Here is a 26,261-nt window from a genome sequence, read left to right on the forward strand (position 1 = left end):
TTGTGTCCAACAGTGTTTAATATGAAATATGGCTTTAGTTATTTTTTGCAAGCATAAAATGATTACCCCGAAATATGTATAGAGAAAGATAGGAAGGAAAGAGAATATTCTGAACTATTTCCCAGGATAATATGACCATTTCGACATGCTCTAGTCTCAGTATTGTAGTCACTCCCTGAAATAATACAAATCTATAAATTCAATAGTGTAAGCACGAAATCCAACATTTTGTTCAGAATAAAATGAACTACTGAAAACAGACATCACTTAATACAAAAACAATTTATTAGACATTGTCCAGGTCCAAGTACCAACAGACCTGAATAAACAATAAAATAAAAAAATGCTACAAACTTCCAAGAACAAAGATAACTCAAATCTACACAAAGTTTATTCTTAAAAATACATGACCATAAAACAAAAAAAGATAGAAGATGTAAGGGGGTTCTGATTATTTGTGATATAACAGACTGGAAAGACCTTGAATGAGGAAGTGTGTGAGAGACACTGTGTGTATGTGATATTCTACCTGAGGGGGGGTAACAGTAACGCAGCAGTCACGTGGGCAGCGAATGAGAGAGGTGTACTAGAGGTAGCAGAGGGGTGCGCAGAGCAGAGAGGTAGCTAGCAGAGAGCAAGAGCAGTAGGAGGCAGAGGTAGCAGAAAGGTGTAGAGGGGTGTTGAAATGAATGGAGATGGATGAAGAGAGTTAGCGGTAGCAGCTACATTATCAGCACCAGAACAGCTAGAAGCCCACTCCACAACTGAGGAAGAGCACATTGTTTTTAACTACAACTATAATCACCATACCTAGCTCACTAAAAGGATGGATGAATGTCAGTGGGATTTTAGGCCTGTGTGTGAGCAGCCTCCAGTGTACTAGAGCAGGGTTCAGCTAAGTGTGTGAGTAGTACAGTGCTATGCCTGGCTGGTGGGGGCTATGGGTATGAGTTATGGGCCCTCTGGACACCCCCATCGATCGGTGGTTTGACCCATGTGATAGGAGGGGAGGGGGGCAGAGCAGCCGAGCAGACAGTCAAACACCTGTCTCTGCTGTACGCACATTCTGCTCTTCTGACACACCAACAACGAACACACCAACAACGAACACACCAACAACGAACACACACTTTGGACTACAGTGTTTTAGCTTCAGAAGAGCGAAGTGGAGAGGTAGATTCTCAGTGAGAAGAGTGTGTGTGTGTGTGTGTGTGTGTGTGTGTGTGTGTGTGAGGGGCGGGTTACTGGCCCCCTCTGTGTGTGTCGAAGGAACCTTTATGATCCCATTCATTACAGTACACAACACACGTCCCTAAACGATCAACTAGCCCTCAAACCCAACTAGCTCCCCCTGGTGTTGTGTTGGGGGAAGACGTGAGGGAGGGGGAGGAAGAGGGGGAGTTGGTGTTGCGCTGAAGGAGAGGAAGAGACTACTGTGTCATTCTAAAAAGATGAGAGGGAAAAGTGAGTTTTCAGATTTCCTCCAGGAATATCAGCTTCATATTCTTTTAAAATAGAGAACACACACAATATAGTCTTAAAAATGACTGGGAGGAGCCTATCTGATCTGCCCCACATCAGACTGACTGAAGAGAAAACAGTGTTCTTACTAGGAGGGTCAGAGCCACAGCCCCCTCGACGCTGTGCCCTGAGAGGGAAGGAGGTGTGTATGTGTGTAAGCCAGGAGGAGTTTTTGGAGTTGAGAGAACACCCAGCCAGTAGCAAGGCCATCAATGAGCTGAGGTTTTATAAAGGTGAGTGTGTGTTGGTGTGTGTTTGTTTGTGGGCAGGGATCTTAGCTGTCAGCAACTCGTGCTGGGGCTGCCGCTTGAGGTCCCACAGACGCTGGGGGCATACCATCAGCCTGTACAGGCGAGGGGCCAGGGTCTGAGGACAGAGAACACACTGGTTTGAGAATGGGACACACCAACACACACACTTTCTGGCTGAGTAGGATCTGGAAGGCGGATACGGAGAGTGTACTCACACATGCCGTTGGGGGCTCCAGGGTGGCGGGGACCCATCATGGGAGGGATGCTGCCAGTGGGGGGGCCGCCAGGCATCATGCGTCCTGGTAAGGGTTGACCGGGCCCTCCCATTGGTCCTAAACAGAAGGAGAGGCTTGGTGAGACTCTTGGCCTAACACAGAATCAGTGTGCTGGAACATATTTTTGAAAACAGGCTAATGTTTCCTAGCTGATATTTGGTGTTATTCCCTTGCCTTGGATATAGTTCCAGGACTTTCGGGGTCTTTGTGTGCCTCTTTGCTGAGAAATGGTGTGCTCCTGTGTGTGTGTGTCCTTACCGGTCTGTTGCGGGTGGTGGGGACCCATGGGGTGGAACCCGGGTCCGGGGGGGCCGTGTCCGGAGTGCATGGCGGGAGGGGGTCCGTGGTGGGAGGGTCCGTGGTGCATGCCTGGCCCTGGGGGACCATGGTGGGGTGCGGGGCCCTGGGCCGCTGTGTTGGCCTGCTGCTGCTCCATCTGCTGGCGGGCCTTCATCTCAGCATACTTCAGCTGCTCCATGTGGAAGGCCTGGCGCTCCGTCAGCAGCTGCTGCCTCTGCAACTCCAACTGGAGGGGGGGGGGGTCATCATTTTATCATACTATTAATCAAGATTATCATTCCCCTTCACTTCTCAAAAGCCCACTGTCCACAAGTAGAAGGATGATCATTACTCATAGTATCACTTTGAAAAGATAATCATGTCAATAAAGCTAATTTAATTGAACAGGCAGAGAGAGAGTGGGTGATGATACAGAAACAGCTTCATTTCATGGATTGATAAATCAAAGAATGAAGGATAGGAATAAGAAGAGAGTATAAAAGAGTATACTCTCTTTTAAAGAGTATAAGCCATAGACAAGCTGATCACGATAGCGGACATTATGACAGAGGGGAAGAGCGGTACAGCGGGAGAGGAAAAGCGATGGAATGAGACTGTGGGGAGGAAGAGAGGGGGCAGTGAAACAGGACCACTCTGGAAGCAGGAAGGAGAGGGGGAGCAATGGCTGGAAATGTCAATAAAGGGATTGATTTGCATGCAATAAACCACTAACACTCTCTCTGACACGGAATCAATGGGTGAATTCCATTACCAGAAACCCTACAGAGACACAGGGATGGAGAGAGGTAGAGAAAGAGATTGAAGGAGGTGAGGAAGTCTATTCCCTGTGTAAGTACATTTGTAGAGGAGGAAGAATACGAAGTACTGAAGACAGTGAGGCGTGCCCTCAGTGTTTGTATATATATATATGTGTGTGTACGACGGAGACACAGTGTGTGTATGAGTGTGTATGTGTGTATAACCCAGTGTTTTCAGCCTGTGGTAGCGGTAGGAGGGGGGCAGCCTGGGTGCTGTTCCAGAGGGTTATGTAACGACTGGCTGGCTTTTTCATGCACTATTTATCAGGCTGCGGTCCGCAGCAGCTCCACGCTTTACAGAGTTTTACCCTCCTGACACACACAGCCTGACTTTCCACTGGACTAGAGGCCCACTATCTACCCAGCAGTTAGTTGACTAGCTTATTGTATTGCTCTTAAACCATGTGTATCCAAATGGGCACAGCAACGATGCCTGACCCCTCCCCAAGTGCTTTCCCTTCATGGGCTTTCATGCTCTTTACTCTACTATCCTCTCTGTACTCCGCAACTAACCTCAAAATTACCAGCCATTATTAATGCAAATGTTGTATATTGACACTTCACTTCCTCTGCTTATATTGTATATATAGGCCCACTCCCAAAACCATCTATTTGTTCAGCCAAGTTATCCATCTGTCGTTGGCTCTCCCTCACACACATCTCTGAAATGCCTGGATGGGTGACAACTGATACCGCTACAATCCAGATGCAAATGCAATCCTTTCACATCCCAAAGGGATCTGAAACTACAAGCACCTTCAGCCCGCGTGCAGTCCTCCCATTGAACTACATTTCCCACAATCCACCTCGGGGCCACTACTTACAGCCTCTTTCTCTCGGTCCATGATGGTCTCCAGCTCCTCAAAGTGTCTGAGCTTGATCTCCAGCTTCTTCATCTGAGTCTCCACCAGCAGAGCCACCAGAGACTTGATCTTCCTCTCCTCCACCGCCGCCAGGTGCTACAGGGAAAGCGAGGAATACAGAGGAAAGAGATGTAACGGAAATATAAAGCGTCGCCTTACGGCCAAACTAGACTGGCCAGGTAGTATAAGTGTAGCGCAAGAGCTTTTGAGCCGTGGGCAAAACGGACACACCGATCAATGAGATGCTACACCGGCAGCGCAAGCATAGCATGAGTGAATAGAGCTGGCGAAGCATCTGTTAAGGGTTCATGTCTATTTCATGCATTTCGTTCAAGTTTCCCCAACTGAAAAGCCGGCTCTCGCTTTCGACATCTGCCTCAATTTGCTACTTCTGGTTTCGAACGCCAAAAACAGAGCATACCGAAAAACAGCGCTATGCTTGCGGTGTAGTTTCAGGGCTCGATATAAAAAGTGCTATTCCCTTGGCCCTCTGGAAGAAGCAAACCTTGGCCTTGGTGGCAGCTGAGGCGAGGGCAGCGGCGGCTGCAGTGGCAATGTTCCCCTCCCCCCCGTCCGGCTCTAGCTTCTTCCTCTCCTCTTCCATCGCTCCCTGCTCCTCCTTCTCTTTGTCCTCTGAAGTCTCCATGGCCTCCTCCTTGTCTTTGTCTGAAAACGTTGAATAAACACTATCATTCAAGTGGATGCAGGACTTATACAACCCAAACACAAAATGTATATTCTGCTTAGATCTACCCTACCTGCTGTAGTCTTGCCCTCTCCTCCCTCACTCTCGCCCTCCTCCCGTTCAGACGGTTCGGCCGTCTCACTCTTCACCTTCTCTCCCTCGGCCAGCTTCTCAGCAGACTCACTGGGCTTCTCCGCCTCGTCCTTAGACTCAGCCTGAGACCACAGAGACAGGTAAGACTAAAGTGTTACACAGCTGATTATGTTTACAGTGCCTTCGGAAAGTATTCAGACCCCTTGACTTTTTCCACATTGTAGTACGCTACAGCCATATTCAAAAATGGATTAAATAAATAAAATTCCATAGCAATCTACACACAATACCCTATAATGACATAGCGAAAACAGGTTTTTCAAAATGTTAGCCAATGTATAAAATAAAAACAGAAATACCTTATTTACATAGGTATTCAGACCTTTTGCTATGAGACTTGAGATTGAGCTCAGGTGCATCTTGTTTCCATTGATCATCCTTCAGATGTTTCTACAACTTGATTCGTGTCCACCTGCGGTAAATTCAATTGATTGGACATGATTTGGAAAGGCACACATGCTGCAAGGAGGCATGAGGACTGCAGATGTGGTCAGAGCAAAAACCAAGCCATGAGGTCAAAGAAATTGTCCGTAGAGCTCCGAGACAGGACTGTGTCGAGGCACAGATCTGGGGAAGGGTACCAAAACATTTCCGCAGCATTGAAGGTCCCCAAGAACACAGTGGCAACCATCATTCTTAAATGGAAGAAGTTTGGAACCGCCAAGACTCTTCCTAGAGCTGGCCATGCGGCCAAACTGAGAAACCGGGGGAGAAGGCCCTTGGTCAGGGAGGTGACCAAGAACCAGATGGTCACTGACAGAGCTGTAGCGTTCCAGAAGGACAACCATCTCTGCAGCACTCCACCAATCATGCCTTTATGGTAGAGTGGCCAGACAAAACCACTCCTCAGTAAAAGGCACATGACAGCCCGCTTGGAGTTTGACAAAAGGCACCTAAAGACTCTCAGACCATGAGAAACAAGATTCTCTGGTCTGATGAAACCAAGATTGAACTATTTGGCTTGAATGCCAAGCATCACATCTGGAGGAAACCTGGCACCATCCCTACGGTGAAGCATGGTGGTGGCAGCATCATGCTGTGGGGATGTTTTTCAGCCGCAGGGACTGGGAGACTAGTCAGGATCGAGGCAAAGCTGAACAGAGCAAAGTACAGAGAGATCCTTGATGAAAACCTGCACCAGATTGCTCAGGATCACCTTCCAAAACGACAACGACCATAAGCACACAGCCAAGACAACACAGGAGTGGCTTCGGGACAAGTTTCTGAATGTCCTTGAGTGGCCCAGCCAGAACCCCGACTTGAACCCGATCTAACATCTCTGGGGAGACCTGAAAATAGCGGTGCAGCGACACCCCCCATCCAACCTGACAGAGCTTGAGGATCTGCAGAGAAGGGAGAAACTCCCCAAATACAGGTGTGCCAAGCTTGTAGCGTCATACCCAAGAAGACTTGAGGCTGTAATCGCTGCCAAAAGGTGCTTCAACAAAGTATTGAGTAAAAGGTCTGAAGACTTACGTAAATGTGAAAATAAAAATAACTTTTTTTAAATACATTTGGAAAAAATTCTAAAAACGTGTTTTTGCTTCATCATTATGGGGTATTGTGTGTCAACTGATAAGATTTTTTTTTTCAATTTTAGAATAAGGCTGTAACAAAATGAGGAAAAAGTCAAGATGCACCGTATATACAGGTCACACAGAACTGAGAAACAGGTATAGGTGATATAGACCTGAGAAATACCAAACTGAAGACTATAGCCAGACAGCTCTCAATTACCTAAGGAGAAAAATATACAAAACCGAACAAGGCTCATAGCTAATGCCCTGCATTTCAATAAGCCTGCAGTAAAGCCATCAGGACTAGAACCGGTGTGGATAGGCGATGGCTAATGAAGGTTAATGAACATTTCAGCCTCTACAGCGGTCACTGATGCATGGCTGACGCCTGCTAATGTTATCTGTGGCGTTACATTTGCCCCGTGGCCTTCCTACACACAGAGAGATAGGGTGGATGGATGGAGAGAGAGAGAAGAACAGAGTAAGCGAAAGATGGAAGGAGAGTAGTAAATGGAGGGGCAGACTGTACGACTGCCAGCTCTAAAAAAGAAAGGTAAAAACTGTTTGACGTCTTCGGCGCACATATGAATGTATCCTACGATGTAACTGCAATGATGAGATAGATGTTGTTCTTCTTTGTTTTATTATCTCGCTGTCATACTGTGTTCAAACGTGTTCGATTAAGACACTAACAGCTTACAGACAGTAGGAAATTAAGGTCACAGTTATGAAAACTTAGGATACTAAAGGGGCCTTTCTACTGACTCTGAAAAACACCAAAAGAAAGATGCCCAGGGTCCCTGCTCATCTGCGTGAACGTGCCTTAGGCATGCTGCAAGGAGGCATGAGGACTGCAGATGTGGCCAGGGCAATAAATTGCAATGTCGGTACTGTGAGACGTCTAAGAGAGCGTTACAGGGAGACAGGATGGACAGCTGATCGTCCTCGCAGTGGCAGACCATGTGTAACAACACCTGCACAGGATCGGTACATCCGAACATCACACCTGCGGGACAGGTACAGGCAACAACAACTGCCCGAGTTACACCAGGAACGCACAATCCCTCCATCAGTGCTCAGACTGTCCACAATAGGCTGAGAGAGGCTGGACTGAGGGCGTGTATGCCTGTTGTAAGGCAGGTCCTCACCAGACATCACTGGCAACAACGTCGCCTATGGGCACAAACCCACCGTCGCTGGACCAGATAGGACTGGCAAAAAGTGCTCTTCACTGACGAGTCGCGGTGTTGTGATGGTCGGATTTTAGTTTTTCGTCGAAGGAATGAGCGTTACACCGAGGCCTGTACTCTGGAGCGGGATTGATTTGGAAATGGAGGGTCCGTCATGGTCTGGAGCGATGTGTCACAGCATCATTGGACTGAGCTTGTTGTCATTGCAGGCAATCTCAGAGCTGTGCGTTACAGGGAAGACATCCTCCTCCCTCATGTGGTACCCTCCCTGCAGGCTCATCCTGACATGACCCTCCAGCATGACAATGCCACCAGCCATACTGCTCGTTCTGTGGGATTTCCTGCAAGACAGGAATGTCAGTGTTCTGCCATGGCCAGCGAAGAGCCCGGATGTCAATCCCATTGAGCACGTCTGGGACCTGTTGGATCGGAGGGTGAGGGCTAGGGCCATTCCCCCCAGAAATGTCCGGGAACTTGCAGGTGCTTTGGTGGAAGAGTGGGGTAACATTTCACAGCAAGAACTGGCAAAGCTGGTGCAGTCCATGAGGAGGAGATGCACTGCAGTACTTAATGCAGCTGGTGGCCACACCAGATACCGACTGTTACTTTTGAACCCCCCCCCGTTCAGGGACACATTCAATTTATGTTAGTCACATCTGTGGAACAATCTTGTTATGTTCATACAAATATTTACACATGTTAAGTTTGTTTTTTACACATGTTTTTTGCTGAGTTTATATGGCTTTTTCAAGTTATGTAAGCTGTATTTTTTGGTGGTCGAATTAATAAACTATGCTAAAGACCTCTCGCCCCTGGGCCGTCTCACCTTGTCAGGCTGCTGGGAGTCGGAGTCTGTGTCCACCTTCTCGGTCTCTGCTGGCTCTACAGCGACAGAGAGAGAGGGAGGGGCTTAGAGTAGAGGGATAGACAACGAACAAGACATTTCTCAGAGAAAATGATCACAAACAGATTATGCATCATAAGTAGACGCTCGCCATGACTCAGACATTATTTTGGGGAAAAGTGAGCGAGTCGATGCGGAGTGAGAGTGCATGCATGTGTGTGTTTGAAAAAGCATGTACGCATGTGAGCATGTTTTTTACTATGCGAGTATTGACCTGTATGAGAGATGGTAGACTGCTTTGGGGAGGGTATTGAATGCATTTAAGCCATTTATTGGTTGTTGATGCGTGTATGTGTAACATGCATTTATTCATGTGTAATTGCCGATTGAGTGATTGCTGTGTGTGTGTGTTCCAGGCATTGAGGCCCTGGCACATGGCATAGTGTGTTGACCCAGTTTCAACCCCTTCCCCCACGCCCCATCTGCCGTTCTAATCCAATAGACAGCACGACAGCCGGGCACAGACATATAACACACTCTGAAGAAACCTCTACGTTGCCCCCCCCATTGACCATCTAGATTTCAGCTGGCACCTCAAAATGTTCTGGTGAGAATACACATCTGGGTTTACCCACGTGAGTGCACACACACATGCAGGAGGTAGGTATAAGGTCTAGGTGACCTGCAGACAGCTGGCTACTAGCAGCCTCGCCCTAACCTGTTAGCTGTGGTCTGTGTGTGTCTTGGTTATTTGCTGCCCTCCACTGGTAACACTCAGTACTCCATCTAAATGTGGGGGTGTGTATCTGGGTGGATATTTTGTGTGAGTGAGTATTGCATGCATGAATATGTTTGATCTATGTGATGAGAGAATGTTTTTTTTATTTTTATTTTTTTATCCCATTTTCCCCCCAATTTTCGTGGTATCCAATCGCCAGTAATTACTACCTTGTCTCATCGCTACAACTCCCGTACGGGCTCGGGAGAGACGAAGGTCGAAAGCCATGCGTCCTCCGAAGCACAACCCAACCAGCCGTACTGCTTCTTAACACAGCGCGCCTCCAACCCGGAAGCCAGCCGCACCAATGTGTCGGAGGGAACACCGTGTACCTGGCCCCCTTGGTTGGCGCGCACTGCGCCCGGCCCGCCACAGGAGTCGCTGGAGCGCGATGAGACAAGGATATCCCTACCGGCCAAACCCTCCCTACCCCGGACGACGCTATGCCAATTGTGCGTCGCCCCACGGACCTCCCGGTCGCGGCCGGCTGCGACAGAGCCTGGGCGCGAACCCAGAGACTCTGGTGGCGCAGTTAGCACTGCGATGCAGTGCCCTAGACCACTGCGCCACCCGGGAGGCCTGAGAGAATATTTTTGTATGTTTATATGAAGGCCCGTGTGTTTACGCTATTCTATATGTATTGCTATTTGATACTGTGACTTTATTGAGATTCTATGTTCCAAACATATCGCTCACCATATGTCTTCTGCAGAAGGACAAGAGAGCCATGAGAAAACAAGTTTTGATCAGTCATGGAAATAAAAGCGCTAATATCAAATTGGCTCCCAATTTAAAAAGATGGAGAATGAGCTATGAAGGAAAAATACTGGAGTTTTGGTGCAGGTACAACCAACTGTGATAGTTTGAGTACGCACAAGAGTATTTTTTTTATCTACCTTCGCTAATGTGCGACAGGGTGTGTGTACGTATATCTGAATGCATGTGTTCTGTTCCGAGTGTTTGTGCTACCGGTCTTCTCGGGCTCCTCGGGGGCAGTTCCTGCGATGCCGCTGCTCTCCAGGCCATAGGCGGGGTCTACCTTGCCCGTGCTGCGGGCCGCCTCCTGCACCTTCTTCACATGGGCCTCCACCAGCTCTGCTGGCACCTCCTCACGCACACGGCTAAACTCCTCTGGAGAGAGAGGGAGACACTGTAGTTAGCTACAGACTCACACCTTGTGATAGTCCCTCCACACACACAGATATGTTCAAACACACAGCGATATTACACACACACAACTGTATCATTACGACACACTACATGCAACGTGAAATTACATACAAATGAAAACACATTTTATTTTGTGAATAAACACATTGTGATAAAACACCCTTGCAAATTACCCACATACCCAGCCCCACAACACGTACCCAGGGCTGCCTTGGCGGCGGCGGAGGCCACACGGGGGTCCACCACGGAGGCCAGGAAGGCCACGGTGCTCATGACAGGGTTGCCTGACTGGCTGAAGGGTACGGGCTGGTAGGCCAGGGGGCCCAGGGACGACTCAGAGTTCTCCAGGTAAGGGTCCTCGATGGGCAGACGCAGGAAGTGCAGGATACACTCGTCCTGGGTGCGCGAGCCCACGTGCTCCGACACCTTGTTCCAGTCGTCCTTGTACATCTCCAGAGCCTGGTAGGGAGGAGATGGAGGAATGAGAAGGGCTCTGATAGTGTAGGAGTAATTGATACATATGTAGGTAGATATCACACTATTAAACAATAGACAGGTGTATACTAGAAAATAGGAGAAGAAGGCAGACGTGAGTGCATTTGCCATTCTGGTAAATACAGGAAACCAAAGATTAGCAGATGGCCAAAGTCATATGTGCTTTAAAGTGCATGTATGTAAAAAGCAGGACACCATTATGAAGATAAAATTGACAGGAACGGCCATAAGTGCTTAGGGTAAAGGCCATAAGTGCTTAGGGCAAGATAGACATATATTAATTTTAGGGGACAAGGGGGTCCTGCCCCCATTATAATCTAATCAAGAGCGGATACAGGCGTTATTGGGCGTAGACAAGCAGGAAGCCTGAAATGAAGTTTAATGGTGACAGATGACCATAGGAGAAGTAATTTAATTAATGTATGTAATGATCTCATGTGTGTGGATGTGTATAAAGAGCGAACCAGTGCTCTGGGAAGGGGTGTGTTCCGCGGGACATTCCAGATGGTTATACAATTGTCAATAAAAGCATGTTTTGATTTCACAAGTTCTGATAAAGCGTTATATTTCTGAGATGATTTTCCACGACAATAGGCTGGTAGGTTTTAGATTATGTTTGTGATTGGTCAGCTGGTCTGTTGTGACTGACGTACCTCCAATAGGAGCAGAGTCTCCTGCTCGGTCCACTCCCGGCCGCCGCTGGTTCCTTTACTCTTGGGGTTCTTCTTGGAGTAGAGGTCGTTACGCAGGCCAAAGTTCTGCATGTCAGAGGGCTTGTCTTTGCCCTTCTCTGGGAAGTTGAGCATCTGCTGGCCGGAGGGGATCTAGAAGGACGGAGGAGAGACAGGGGAGGTTGAAAGGAATCACACTGTGGTCAGAGAATGCAGTGAATATTCGCACACAATCGCTCAACATTTGTGACCCATTAAATCATCAAACTCAATGGTTACAGACACACAACGCCTGTATGTGTATTTGGACATAATTCGCTATCGGCACTAAAAGGCTTGGGTTTAAAGACCCTTCCCCTAGCCTCTACTCCCTCAGTATCCAACGACCTGAAAGGACTGGATAGGTGAAAGCAATGTGACCAAAGCTTCATGTAGTTGTCCAACCTGTGGGGGGCGGTGGTGCATCGGCGTCAGGCCAGAGGGGGTGTCAGCCAGCACGTTGAAGTGGGGGGTGGGTGGGGGGCCCATGGGGAGGGGCCGGCTCTCAGCATCCACCTGGTAGTTCACCAGCCCCCACTGCTCCAGGAACGCATGCACCCTAGTAGTTAGATACATGCAAAGAATATACTCCACAATCATCACTCTTGATCAGTGATCTAGAGCAAGACAAAACAGTCCAACTAAACCTGGGTCTTATTCATTAGGCACCAAACAGAAAGAATCTGACTGGAACTATAAGGAACAACCTAAACTAACCCCCCCCCAAAAAACATATTACAACGCGTTTTGCATACGGTGTGCCCTGACGAACAATGACCTAGCTGCTGCCCTAAGGAATCCATTTCATGTTAACCCCTTGACCCTTCACCTCATGACGGCACACACGTCTCCGGTCAGGTTCCTGCGGCAGGAGGTGGAGGTCAGGTACTCCTGGGGGTTGAGCCGGTACGTGTCGATCATGAAGTTACGGTAGGCCAGGTATCTGACAGGGACAGACACATTTTGACAAACAAACCACTGAATCGTTGGAACAAATAAGGACGTAATGTGTTAGACAGCAATGGGGGTGTGTGTATGTACGATGAACAATTCTTAGTGAATTTAATGGGTTGAGTGAGTTGTGTGGGGCAGTGTTCTTTGCGGACTCACATTTCTGGGGACTTGGACTTGTTCTTGCCGTTGAAGAACTCCGGCAGTGCACGCCTCTCAATCTCATGGATACTGAAATGGGGGGGGGGGGGTAAACTCAGACACAAACATAAAATACAGCCCAACACCCCCACCCAAGACACACACAATACACTACCCACACACCAAGAACAGCGGGCCCATCCTCACCAGTTGTAGTCGAACCAGGCGGCGTAGCTGGGGATGATGATGTGGTGGGTCTGCTCGGTCACGTTGTCCTCGCTGGAGTCGATGAGGCGGTTGACCTCGGCCTTGCCCTGCTCCTCCTCCTCCTACAGGGGGAGACAGAGTCACACAGATGAGATCAGGTCAACATAGGCAACCAAGGAGAGCAGAATTTTGGCTAGGGGGTAGGTCAGTTTCTATTATATACAAATGGAGGATAAATGTCAGAAAAGCAGGATATCCAGATTCATCCGGAATAATCCCATCCCAAATGTAGGAGAACTGAATCAGAATGAGACTGGGTCTGGTGCTACTTTACTGCTTACAGAACAGGACCTGGTTTCCCAAAAACATATTACGGCTAAGATCATCGCTAGAACCTTCATAGGGAGCATCGTTAAATCTCTGAGGTGTTTCCCCAAAACCATCATTAATAACGTTGCACTTGAAAACGCTCGTGATCTAATGCATGCATCAGACCAATCATAGAACAGGGAAGTGCGTCGTCAGATGCTTTATTTGCACTCCCGTGTCACTTCTAGACCTCCGCTAAACATAGACTGATAAACCATGTGGGTCTATGTGACCGCCGATAACTTCAGAACAAAGTTGACTACAAATACAAAAGGTGCCAATATCTTTGCGATGGATACAAACAAGCGACACATAAAAACTAAACCGAGTTATATTTTTCTACTCGTAGGCTACTGTCTAATTTGCCTCAACATATTTCAGGATGTGTAGCCTAACGATGTGCATTGTCATTGGGTAAGCAGTATAATAAGCTGACTCAATATTTACAGCCATAGGTGGTAATAGGAGCTGATCCGTCATCAGTTTTGTGAAATAATTTTAATTTTAAGGAAAGATTTGAATGGAGAAAGCCGATCCGAGACAAGCACTACCTTTCCTTCAATCCTATCAGGCCTAAGTTCCATCGCTATCGGGAAACCGGGCCCAAATCTACAAATGGGTAGACATTGCTTCTAAACACTGACACCAGGTCAGATATTTTTCTATCCCTCTTCTGGATATGCTAAGAAGTGGGGGTTAGGATCATCTGATCCTAGATCTATCAATGATAGATGGTTGTGGATGAATAGCGAACAGTTTACAATTTTTATTTATTTATTTTTATTTTATTTCACCTTTATTTAACCAGGTAGGCTAGTTGAGAACAAGTTCTCATTTGCAACTGCGACCTGGCCAAGATAAAGCATAGCAGTGTGAACAGACAACAACACAGAGTTACACATGGAGTAAACAATAAACAAGTCAATAACATGGTAGAAAAAAGAGAATCTATATACAATGTGTGCAAAAGGCATGAGGTAGGCAATAAATCGAATAATTACAATTTAGCAGATTAAACACTGGAGTGATAAATCATCAGATGATCATGTGCAAGAAGAGATACTGTTGTGCAAAAGAGCAGAAAAGTAAATAAATAAAAGCAGTATGGGGGTGAGGTAGGTAAATTGGGTGGGTAGTTTACAGATGGACTATGTACAGCTGCAGCGATCGGTTAGCTGCTCGGATAGCAGATTTTTTAAGTTGTTGAGGGAGATAAAAGTCTCCAACTTCAGAGATTTTTGCAATTCGTTCCAGTCGCAGGCAGCAGAGAACTGGAAGGAAAGGCGTCCAAATTAGGTTTTGGCTTTAAGGGTGATTAGTGAGATACACCTGCTGGAGCGCGTGCTACGGGTGGGTGTAGCCATCGTGACCAGTGAACTGAGATAAGGCGGCACTTTACCTAGCATAGCCTTGTAGATGACCTGGAGCCAGTGGGTCTGACGACGAACATGTAGCGAGGGCCAGCCGACTAGGGCATACAGGTCGCAGTGGTGGGTCGTATAAGGTGCTTTAGTAACAAAACGGATGGCACTGTGATAAACTGCATCCAGTTTGCTGAGTAGAGTATTGGAAGCTATTTTGTAGATGACATCGCCGAAGTCGAGGATCGGTAGGATAGTCAGTGAAACTAGGGTAAGTTTGGCGGCGTGAGTGAAGGAGGCTTTGTTCCGGAATAGAAAGCCGACTCTAGATTTGATTTTGGATTGGAGATGTTTGATATGAGTCTGGAAGGAGAGTTTGCAGTCTAGCCAGACACCTAGGTACTTATAGATGTCCACATATTCTAGGTCGGAACCGTCCAGGGTGGTGATGCTAGTCGGGCGTGCGGGTGCAGGCAGCGAACGGTTGAAAAGCATGCATTTGGTTTTACTAGCGTTTAAGAGCAGTTGGAGGCCACGGAAGGAGTGTTGTATGGCATTGAAGCTCGTTTGGAGGTTAGATAGCACAGTGTCCAGGGAAGGGCCGGAAGTATACAGAATGGTGTCGTCTGCGTAGAGGTGGATCAGGGAATCGCCCGCAGCAAGAGCAACATCATTGATGTATACAGAGAAAAGAGTCGGCCCGAGAATTGAACCCTGTGGTACCCCCATAGAGACTGCCAGAGGACCGGACAACATGCCCTCCGATTTGACACACTGAACTCTGTCTGCAAAGTAGTTGGTGAACCAGGCAAGGCAGTCATTAGAAAAATCAAGGCTATTGAGTCTGCCGATAAGAATATGGTGATTGACAGAGTCGAAAGCCTTGGCCAGGTCGATGAAGACGGCTGCACAGTAATGTCTTTTATCGATGGCGGTTATGATATCGTTTAGTACCTTGAGCGTGGCTGAGGTGCACCCGTGACCGGCTCGGAAACCGGATTGCACAGCGGAGAAGGTACGGTGGGATTCGAGATGGTCAGTGATCTGTTTGTTGACTTGGCTTTCGAAGACCTTAGCTAGGCAGGGCAGGATGGATATAGGTCTGTAACAGTTTGGGTCCAGGGTGTCTCCCCCTTTGAAGAGGGGGATGACAGCGGCAGCTTTCCAATCCTTGGGGATCTCAGATGATACGAAGGAGAGGTTGAACAGGCTGGTAATAGGGGGTGCGACAATGGCGGCGGACAGTTTCAGAAATAGGGGGTCCAGATTGTCAAGCCCAGCTGATTTGTATGGGTCCAGGTTTTCCAGCTCTTTCAGAACATCTGCTATCTGGATATGGGTAAAGGAGAAGCTGGGGACGCTTGGGCGAGTAGCAGCGGGCCGGGCAGGGGCTGCTGGCCAAGGTTGGAGTCGCCAGGTGGAAGGCATGGCCAGCCATTGAGAAATGTTTGTTGAAGTTTTCGATTATCACGGACTTATCAGTGGTGACCGTGTTATCTAGCCTCAGTGCAGTGGGCAGCTGGGAGGAGGTGCTCTTGTTTTCCATGGACTTTACAGTATCCCAGAACTTTTTGGAGTTAGAGCTACAGGATGCAAATTTCTGCTTGAAAAAGCTGGCCTTTGCTTTCCTGACTGACTGCGTGTATTGGTTCCTGACTTCCCTGAACAGTTGCATATCACGGGGGCTCTTCGATGCTATCGCAGTTCGCCACAGGATGCTTTTGTGCTGGTCGAGGGCAGTCAGGTCTGGAGTGAACCAAGGGCTATATCTGTTCTTGGTTCTGCATTTTTTGAACGGAGCATGCTTGTCTAATATGGTGAGGAAGTAACTTTTAAAGAATGACCAGGCATCCTCAACTGACGGGATGAGGTCAATATCCTTCCAGGGTACCCGGGCCAGGTCGATTAGAAAGGCCTGCTCGCAGAAGTGTTTTAGGGAGCGTTTGACAGTGATGAGGGGTGGTCGTTTGACCGCGGACCCGTGGCGGATACAGGCAATGAGGCAGTGATCGCTGAGATCTTGATTGAAGACAGCAGAGGTGTATTTGGAGGGCAAGTTGGTCAGGATAATGTCTATTAGGGTGCCCATGTTTACGGATTTAGGGTTGTACCTGGTGGGTTCCTTGATGATTTGTGTGAGATTGAGGGCATCAAGCTTAGATTGTAGGACTGCCGGGGTGTTAAGCATATCCCAGTTTAGGTCACCTAACAGAACAAACTCTGAAGCTAGATGGGGAGCGATCAATTCACAGATGGTGTCCAGGGCACAGCTGGGAGCTGAGGGGGGTCGGTAGCAGGCGGCAACAGCGAGAGACTTATTTCTGGAGAGATTAATTTTTAAAATTAGAAGTTCGAACTATTTGGGCATAGACTTGGAAAGTATGACAGAACTTTGCAGGCTATCTCTGCAGTAGATTACAACTCCTCCCCCTTTGGCAGTTCTATCTTGACGGAAAGTGTTATAGTTGGGTATGGAAATCTCAGAGTTTTTGGTGGCCTTCCTAAGCCAGGATTCAGACACGGCAAGGACATCAGGGTTGGCAGAGTGTGCTAAAGCGGTGAGTAAGGCAAACTTAGGGAGGAGGCTTCTGATGTTGACATGCATGAGGCCAAGGCTTTTTCGATCACAGAAGTCAACAAATGAGGGTGACTGGGGACATGCAGGGCCTGGGTTCACCTCCACATCACCCGAGGAACAGAGGAGTAGTAGGATGAGGGTGCGGCTAAAGGCTATCAAAACTGGTCGCCTAGAGCGTTGGGGACAAGGAATAAAAGGAGCAGATTTATGGGCGTGGTAGAATAGATTCTGGGCATAATGTGCAGACCAGGGTATGGTGGGGCACGGGTACAGCGGAGGCAAGCCCAGGCACTGGGTGATGATAAGAGAGGTTGTATCTCTGGACATGCTGGTCTCAATGGGTGAGGTCACCGCATGTGTGGGGGGTGGGACAAAGGAGGTATCAGAGGTACGGAGAGTGGAACTACGGGGTCCATTGCAAACCAAAACAATGATAACTAGCCTGAACAACAGTATGCAAGGCATATTGATATTTGAGAGAGACATACAATAAGGCATAAAGTGATTGCAGGTCATGATTGGGAGAGCTAGCTAAAACAACAGGTGAGATAGCTGACTAGCTGCTGTTAACACAGCAACAGAAGGTAAAAATGGCGACGACTGGGCAGAGAGGGTCGGATTAACTACACACAGATCCTGAGTTAAGGCACAGAGCCGACAGATAAAACACAAATAAACAGAATGGAGTACCGTGAATTAATGGACAGTCAAGCAGGCATCAGCTATGTAGCCAAGTGATCATAGTGTCCAGGGGGCAGCCGTAGATGGAGCAGTGAGGCCTCCACTAAGCTAGCACGCGTTTAAAGTTAGTAGCCCGGCGGGTGGTCTGCTCAGACGGAGGGGGTCTGCTCAGACGGAGGCCGTTTGATTGCACCGGTTGAGGGCACGTCTGCAGACCAGACGTGGTCGTGTCGACAGAGAATCCAAGCCGGATAGCGATGGCGAAAGAGAGGTTGTGAATTGTAGAATTGTGTTTGCTAACTGGTGCTAGCTTCCTGGCTGCGCTAGCTGCAAGATAAGCTAGCAGTTAGCAGACCGGGGCAGGCAAGTTAGCCTTTGGGGGGAGTCTGTTTTTGCCTCTTCGTGCGGTGACGTCGATAGACCAGTCGTGGAATTAGTAGGGTTCCAGGTAGCTAACAGGCCTAGTAGGTTAGCAGAATGGGCCTTCAGCGGGCGTCACGCCTGAGGGGCCTGTTGGAGTCCTCGGGTAGATTATGTCGGTATTCCAGTCGTAGAGGATCGGCGGGGTTCCGTGCTCCGTACCGGCAGTAAAGGGGTCCGGATATTGTAGCCCAGGAGTGGGCTTCAGTGGTAGCACAGGAGCCCTAGCCGGGCTAGCTTCAGGCTAATTGGTGCTTGCTCCGGGATGGAAACGCTAGCCAGGAGTGGTCACCCGGGATTGTGGTTAGCTAGTTGCGAAGATCCAGATGAAAATGTTCAGAGTTTGCGGTAGGAATCCGGGGATATGGAGAGAAATAGGTCCGTTATGCTCTGGTTTTAGTCACGTTGTTCGAACTAGCGAGAGCTTTCCGAGCTAAAGGTTAGCTGATGACCGCTAGCAATGGTTTGCTAACTGATAGCTGGTAGGCAGTTAGCTGGCTATCTTCAGTAGATGGATTCCAGATCAGAAGTAAATAGAAATACTTTAGAAAAAAGCAGATCCACGCCACATTGGGTGAAGCGGGTTGCAGGAGAGTATTTAGAAGTTGAGGTTTAAGAAAGTATTTTTAAAAGATATGCGAAGAAAAAGATGTAAAAAGATATATACAAGGGACACGGGACACGACAGGACAAAGACGTCTACACTGCTACGCCATCTTGGAGATGGAGAAGAGACAGCATTTAGAGGCAATCATTAAAGGTTTTTAAGGAAGAACGGGTGTTACCTTGCCTCCAGAGACCACAGAGTCATCCTCCAGATCATCTGGAAGACCGAAAGGGGACGTTATGACATCACTCTATCCATTGCTTGACTCAATACATCTTGGTGATTGACAGTTTAGTACTGAGACAGGTAGATACTTAAACACTGAAATAGTTCTGCACACACTTACCCAAATCAGCCACTGCCCCTCCCTTCACTGGGGTGTTCTCGTTATCTTTCTTAGAGTTCACTGAGGACAGGGAAGAAGAAAAATAGGCTGAAGAATAGCCAGAGAGTATGGTACGGGTGAAATACACTAACAGTAGCTATAGGCTGTCTCTTCTTTTGTAAGCTCTCTTTTCAAAAGCAGCCACGGTAATAGATACAGAGTAGGGAGGCGGGGTTGCAGAAGCGGGACATTGCAGGTGGGACTGGGTCCAAAAATACAATTTTTAGTTCAGTGTGTTTGGCTTAGAGCACTTTCAGCTCGAATAGCACTCCCTTCAATGCACCACTGAAGAAAGTCCCCCCCGGACAATTCCATGCCATCTTGGCAAGGACAGAGTGTACGTGTGTAACAGTTTGTTCCTCTCTGAATTAGAAAATAACTAACTGCAGTTACTACAGAGATGAATAAACTGCATGTCAACATGGTGACAAGCATTAGATGGATGCACTGAGAGAAAGAAACAGGACCATGAGAGAGAGAGAATGGAAGATTTACAACATGTGATTTAGAGTGACTGAGACAATGAAGGAGGACGGAGGGGACCACGGGGAGGTAGGGGTGAGAAAAAGAACAGAGTGAAGGATCGAGAGGGAGGAGAGCAGATGTGGGAGACAAGAGGGATGAGTTGGACAATCAACTGACCGTTCTTGGGCAAAGTGACCTCCTCCATGCTGGGAACAGGCGAGGGGTCCTCCATGTCCTTGGTCAGGTCCTCTTCTTCCTCCTCCTCCTCCTCGCCACGGTGGCCACGACGCTTCCAGTGAGACCCAGGGTTCCTGGGGACAGGAGGTCAAAAGGTCAGTGAAGTTTGTCCAAGACACTGATCCAGGGTCAGTTTAGTGTTTTTCTCCCTAATGGCTAAGGTTATGATTTGGGCAGGTTAAGCTGGTCCGAGATCTGTGGTTATTGGGGGACTCACCCCTTCTTGCCGCCCTTCTTGCGGGACTCGGCTGGGGTGGTCGGGGGAGATGGCGAGCGCCTCCTCTTCTTCCCGGCGGCGTTGGCCTTGCGCTCCTTACGATCGGGTGTACGGGAAGACTGATCAGAACCACGAGGGATGGCCAGATGAGAGAGAGAGAGAATGAGAAGATGGACCAGTCTCACACAGAGGGGAGCGGGGGGGAGGAGAAGAGGGAGGATGTGGTGGTGAGGAGAGGAGAGCTCGAAAGGATGGGTGACACGACACAGACAAGAACAAGACAACAATCCACCGTGCAGAGCCCTGTGGTGCAGCAACTCACCGAGACACACATTTCCTAAGAATCCATAACGCACACCTCAGAGTTTGGCCTACCTCCTCCTCCTTTGGGAAGATCCTCTGGCGGAAGCTCACAGTCTTCTTGTTCTCGTCCACCTCATAGTCTTCCTCATTCATCCACTCGTTGAAGGCGTCGGTGTCCAGGACCCATTTGGCATGCACCTGGGAGAGGAGAGGGGAAGAGGAGTCGAAACTAATCCACTACGCAAGGGTGTTGTTGTCTGCTAGTACTTTTCAGGCTGGAGGCGGGGGTTGATTTGGCATATATATATAAAAAACATTATACATGACTGGATGCTCGATCCTCACCTTCCAGGGCTTCTCAGAGATGGGTGGGTCCTCCACATCCCCCTCCACATCGCTGGTGGACACCCAGGTGTCATAACTGACCACACAGAGAAGAGGGGTTAAAGGTCAGTAACAGGCCACAGTGGGTGAACGTGTAAGAGGACAGAGTGAACCAGCAAAGCTGAAGTCTAACGGTGCCAGTCTCTCACCTGTCTGGGTACATGCCCCAGTGCACCAGCACCTGCTTGTCCTTACGCATGACCGGACGCAGCCACTCCTCTGCAAGACAACCACACACCTTGCTATCAGCGTATACACACACATCCTCAAGTAATGCATACCGACTACTGTATTAATAATAGTATATTACTGTATACACACATTTCACTTTCTTTGAAATGTGATATGAGAGTAGAATAAGCCTCAGTAACGTGACCATAAGGAATTAGATTCAAAGACTACAGCACAATCCCGCCTTTACCAGTGTATAATATATATATATATTTTTTTTTACATTTTAGTAATTTAGCAGACGCACTTATCCCGAGCGACTTACAGTAGTGAGTTCATATAGTTCTCTGTACTGGTCCCCAGTGGGAATCGAGCCCACAACCCTGACGTTGCAAGCGCAATGCTCTACGAACTGAGCCTCATGGGATCAAGCAACAAAGTAGATGATATATACATTGCAAGGGTAGCTTTATTTCCTTTCTCAGTAGCGCACATTACTTACCATCCTCCTGCTGAGTTGGAGAGGGGTAGATATGATGGGTGGCCTTAGACTTGTCCTCGGTGATGGAGCCCTAAAGGAAAGAAGTTAGGAGAGTAGCTTACGATGCCATTTGAATGTCTGGCGAGTGGTGACACAATCCTACCATTGGTTGGTGTGATTTGGGTGGGCGTGTCTTACCTGGTGTCTCTTGATGATGTCCTTCAGCTTATTGGCCTGCTTCTGCTCCATGTCAGGCACCAGGAACACAGTTGGTCGAGTCAGGCAGTTATTCTGAACCAGGGTCTTCTCTACATTCAAGAACATCTCTACATTCCTGTCCATCCTGGAGGGGTTCTGCAAGTCAAACCTACGCCTGCACAGATAGGAGGGATAGAACATGTTTTTGTTACTTACAGTCTCAACTCAACAGGGCATCCTTATTTCCCCTCCCTCTTTTGAAGCAACCACTACCTTCTATGTGATTCCATAGCAGAAAGAACATTTCACCTATTCATTCTACAAATCATATAAGTGATTAGTCCAAGGTGGGAATGATGCATTTTTTAAGTATTCAATCAAGACCCTACTCACCAGCCCTGCTCGCTCTTGAACTTGTAGGTAGAGCCCAGGATGTGACACAGAGCACCCCCTGCCTTGAAGTCCAGGAAGCTCTTGGTCTGATGAGGCAATACAGAAGAAAAGGTGAGGGACGTTCACACAAGCTGGCTAAGATAGATAAAGACAGGGCAAACTACTGTGACACAAAATGTGCAGAAGTGATTGGGAAGCACTCCAACCCTCTATAGCCCATTCTTCCCTTGCCCAAAACGTTATAGGATTCACTTCAATTTCACTGTGGGTGTACATCCCGTCCCTGTCCCAACCTGGTCAGGTGTAAAGATGTGTGTGGAGGAGATACTCACAGGTAACTTGGTGAGGGCAGGGTTGTTCACCCTCCGTCCGAAAGCATCTTCCTGGAACTGAAGCAGCTGCACCACCAGCCCTGCCAGGGACTTATTGGAGGGAGAGTCTGCCTGTACATACTAAGACACCACAAGACCACTGTGTTAGTCAGGGAGGCACACTCATGTGTGACAAAGGAGGGATTGAATATTGTGAGACCACAGAAGTGTTAGGCTACATGGTCAGACAAACACATGGCAAATGCAGGCACACACAAGATCTCATGAGTAGATAGCTCATACTATAAGACCAAAACAGCAGCCTTTCTTAGGTAAATGCAGGGTGATATGACATCACTTTTTCTTTCAGCGAGGCCCCTTCACTGGTCACTGAAAAGTGTCTTCCTGGTTTCAAGAAAATACATACAGTAGAAAATAGTTTACAGTAGCTAGCTACTTCTTTCAATACAGTTGTTTTGGGAAATCCATGACCACGCGGAGATGTTTTGATGGTTTGCTGTAGTCAACAAAGGCAGCCTTTGCTTGGTTATGTGTGGAACACAGTTGGTCTCCGAGCGCAAAGTAGTTCGGGTACACGAGGTAGTCGAGGTTTCCCATCAAGACAATTCAGCTAATTAGCTAAACATAAATGGCCCAATGATCCGTCTGCTATTATCTGGTCAATCACAATGTTACCAGCCGTTACCGTAGCTAACTAACGTTAGTTACATCAAGTCCCGTGCCTTACCGGATCACCTCAATGTTTACATCTATGATACCGTTTCAAATATATACAGATATCTTACCAACCGAAGCTAGTTTCCGTTACGTTAGCTAGCCAGCTACGCTCAGATAGAGTCAGATGAAAACAAAAGTAATTACGTTAGCTACCTTGCTACCCTAGATGGGTAGCTTACACAAACAGACAACTCTTGGCCGTGTAACAAAACAAACGGACCGTACGCTAAGGCTGTTCAGTTAGCAGCTAACGTTAGTTAGCCTAGCTATCTCTTGACATGTAATGTTCATGTAACGTTAGTTGGGTAATGTTGTGATGGACATCTTTAGATCCATGAAGCAAACTATCTATTCATATCTAGTTTGCCACAAGTACCTAATAGGAGCAATATATTGAAAGAGATATCTAGATAGCACTTCCATTGTGCTACAGACGCGTGCCTTGATGTTGGAAATCAAATGGAGGTTAAAACCAGCACTCGCTAACCTTTTTGTAGTGTTTCCCGATCCATTGGCGCACCGAATCGATCTGAGAGACCGTTTCTGCGCTCTCCCAGTATTTCGAGGAAGGACCTCCATCTTTCTTACGTCCCACCGCAGTACCGACGCCCATAAGGCCGGCTGCTGGTCCCCCTGAACCCGTTCCACCCGCTGCAGTTGCCGCTGTCGCCATTGTTTCTTGTCCTGTCCGCTGCTGTTTCGCTTCTCAACCGCGTCACTCACCAAGCAAGTTTTCGAATTAAAAATGCGCATGCGCAGATTTGTACATAGCACAAAGTTATTGAATCTCGCGATAAAGAGGGTTCATTTGGGAAGGGTCAGTGTGAAGGTCAGGGTTGGAAATGTCGTACACATTATATTAGGAAATCTGTCGTTATGAACACATATGAATATAGAGGTCTCCATTTTTAGACAAGTATTTTTAGCGTGGTCGTTAATATAAAAACACATTAATTTCGAACAATAAGGATATTTTGTATAGAAACAGGTCTTTATTTTTTAATAACTGGTTTAATAATCATATCCTGCTGGTGAGTCAACATTTTATTGCAGAAGGATTGTTACTGAATTATGAGGATTTTTTTTTTTACCTCGTTACAATATCCCTGTTACACCTAGAGAGTTCGCCGTAGTCTTTGATGCTATTCCATCTGGAACTCTCATGTTGTTTAGAGGTGTAACCAGACCTCACCTTCTTGACCTACCCTCTCTTAATCCAGTAGACTCTCCAATAGGAAACGTTTGTTTCTCCTTGCTCCCTCAGAACAACAGATCTGTATCTGAGCTGAGATGGGCGCGGCTCTGTTGCGACCTGCAGTGTGTGTGATTTACCCCCCTCTGGGCGCAGGTATAGGGCACCCCTCAGCAGGAAAAATAGAACGAGACAATCATTTGTGCCAGGTGTGATATCCCTCTTAAATAGCTCGGGAAAATGTTCCCATTGACCCCGTAAGGCCAGCAGGCTAGTCTTTGTTTTAAATGTTTTATTTCTTATTTCTTACTATTTTTTTATTTTTATTGGTGCGTGACTGTTATTGAAAGTTGTATTGTCAATCTTGTTTTGTATTTAACGCCACTTTAAATGTGTACATGACACTGCAACAAAATTTCCCCATGGGGACAATAAAGTAAATAAGTAAGTATGCACTTTATTTCAAAGGGATATTGTATCAATTCCTTATGTCACAATTTACTGGAATACATTTGTCAATAATATCTGTTGGAAAAAACTATTACCACACAAATACCTACTTGTTAACAAGGTCAAAGAGGTCTCTTTCAGAATGATCCATAAGTATTATCTGTGTTATATTCCTTTATTTACATAGATCACATACATAAATATATATGTTAGCTGTAGGTTGCTTTGGGATAAAATTTCCATATTGTATTGTTACTAACATAAATCTTAATATATCATATTTTCCTAATTTGCTCTGTAGGAGGTTCGTCATATGAAGGACATTGTAAGGGCTGTCGTTCTCCTCATCCTCGGATGAGGAGAGGAGAGAAGGTTCAGTAGACCAAAATGCAGCATTAGGGAAATAAGCCATCTCTTTATTCGTAACGACGGCACACGAAAACAAACACTTTTACAAAATTACAAAACAAGAAAACGACGTAGACGAAACCTGAACATGAACTTAACTAACTAAACGTAAAACTCACGGACAGGAACAGACTACATCAAAACGAACAACCAAACAGTCCCGTATGGTGCAAACCATAACACAGATACGGAAGACAATCACCCACAAACAAACAGTGAGAACACCCTACCTAAATATGACTCTTAATTAGAGGAAAACGCAAAACACCTGCCTCTAATTAAGAGCCATACCAGGCAACCCAAAACCAACATTGAAACAGAAAACATAGACTGCCCACCCAAAACACACGCCCTGACCATAAACACATACAAAACAACATAAAACAGGTCAGGACCGTTACAGACATTCAAGTGGATGTGACCCCTAACCTACAATAGGGGCTCAGTGGGGTGACAGACATCCTGTAATGAATCCTCAGCTAGAGTCTGAGGACCTGGAGGAGGCTGTGTCTACAGCTGTGGTTCAGGACAAGCATGGTAACCTAACCTAACCTCACTGTATGAAGGATTTTATTGTTTTGGATAGTCATCTCCAATCTGTTCAAATATCACTGTTGTTGATAACACACATTACCATGATTATTCACACTTGTCTTCCTATTTCCACATAATCTGTCATGGTTCTCCATCCCAACAGGGCATAAAACCAACCTCTCTTTATTGCTACTGCTAATACACCCAAATCCAACAGCTTTTGAGTATCTTATTGCTTTTCTTCTAACCCTGAATGGCAACTTTTTATCCTAGTACACAAGCATGTCACTTTATCCATCCACACCCACTCTACTGCCGCATGGCCACTGCGGCTGAGACTTGCACCCTCTCGTTACAGGTATTGCAGGTAACCAACCCCACCCGGGTCTTACCCCCTAGGTACCCGCCTGTTCGGGTTTACCTTCCGGGACTTACCATATACCACAAAGCTACGACCGGTCGATATACAATGGGATTACTGAATAAGCTCAGGCTTTCTGGGTCCGTACCCTATAATTGGTTCAGTCTAC

General features: G+C 47.2%; 1 protein-coding gene across 2 annotated transcripts; it reads right to left on the reverse strand.

Annotated features, from left to right (window-relative positions):
• Positions 1-263: 263 nt before the first annotated feature.
• LOC129857553 (SWI/SNF complex subunit SMARCC1-like) lies at positions 264-23,885 on the reverse strand. 2 transcript variants are annotated; one of them, XM_055925910.1, is made up of 26 exons: positions 23,635-23,885; positions 22,431-22,550; positions 22,099-22,184; positions 21,706-21,880; positions 21,529-21,598; positions 21,005-21,074; positions 20,817-20,892; positions 20,544-20,669; positions 20,169-20,263; positions 19,892-20,025; positions 19,211-19,270; positions 19,043-19,080; positions 12,849-12,970; positions 12,660-12,731; positions 12,379-12,492; positions 11,955-12,108; positions 11,493-11,663; positions 10,545-10,803; positions 10,144-10,305; positions 8,379-8,434; positions 4,766-4,907; positions 4,513-4,673; positions 3,969-4,103; positions 2,306-2,573; positions 1,988-2,104; positions 264-1,887 (listed from the first exon to the last, which is right to left on the reverse strand). In XM_055925910.1, the coding sequence occupies exons 1-26, from the start codon at positions 23,818-23,820 to the stop codon at positions 1,796-1,798; spliced, it is 3,261 nt and encodes a 1,086-aa protein (XP_055781885.1). In that variant the 5' UTR covers positions 23,821-23,885; the 3' UTR covers positions 264-1,795. The 2 variants fall into 2 exon arrangements, with proteins under 2 accessions (XP_055781885.1, XP_055781884.1); XM_055925909.1 differs by having other exon boundaries at positions 20,169-20,287.
• Positions 23,886-26,261: the final 2,376 nt, after the last annotated feature.

The sequence above is a fragment of the Salvelinus fontinalis genome, chromosome 6 (genome assembly GCF_029448725.1).
Source record: "Salvelinus fontinalis isolate EN_2023a chromosome 6, ASM2944872v1, whole genome shotgun sequence".
NCBI classification, from domain to species: domain Eukaryota; kingdom Metazoa; phylum Chordata; class Actinopteri; order Salmoniformes; family Salmonidae; genus Salvelinus; species Salvelinus fontinalis.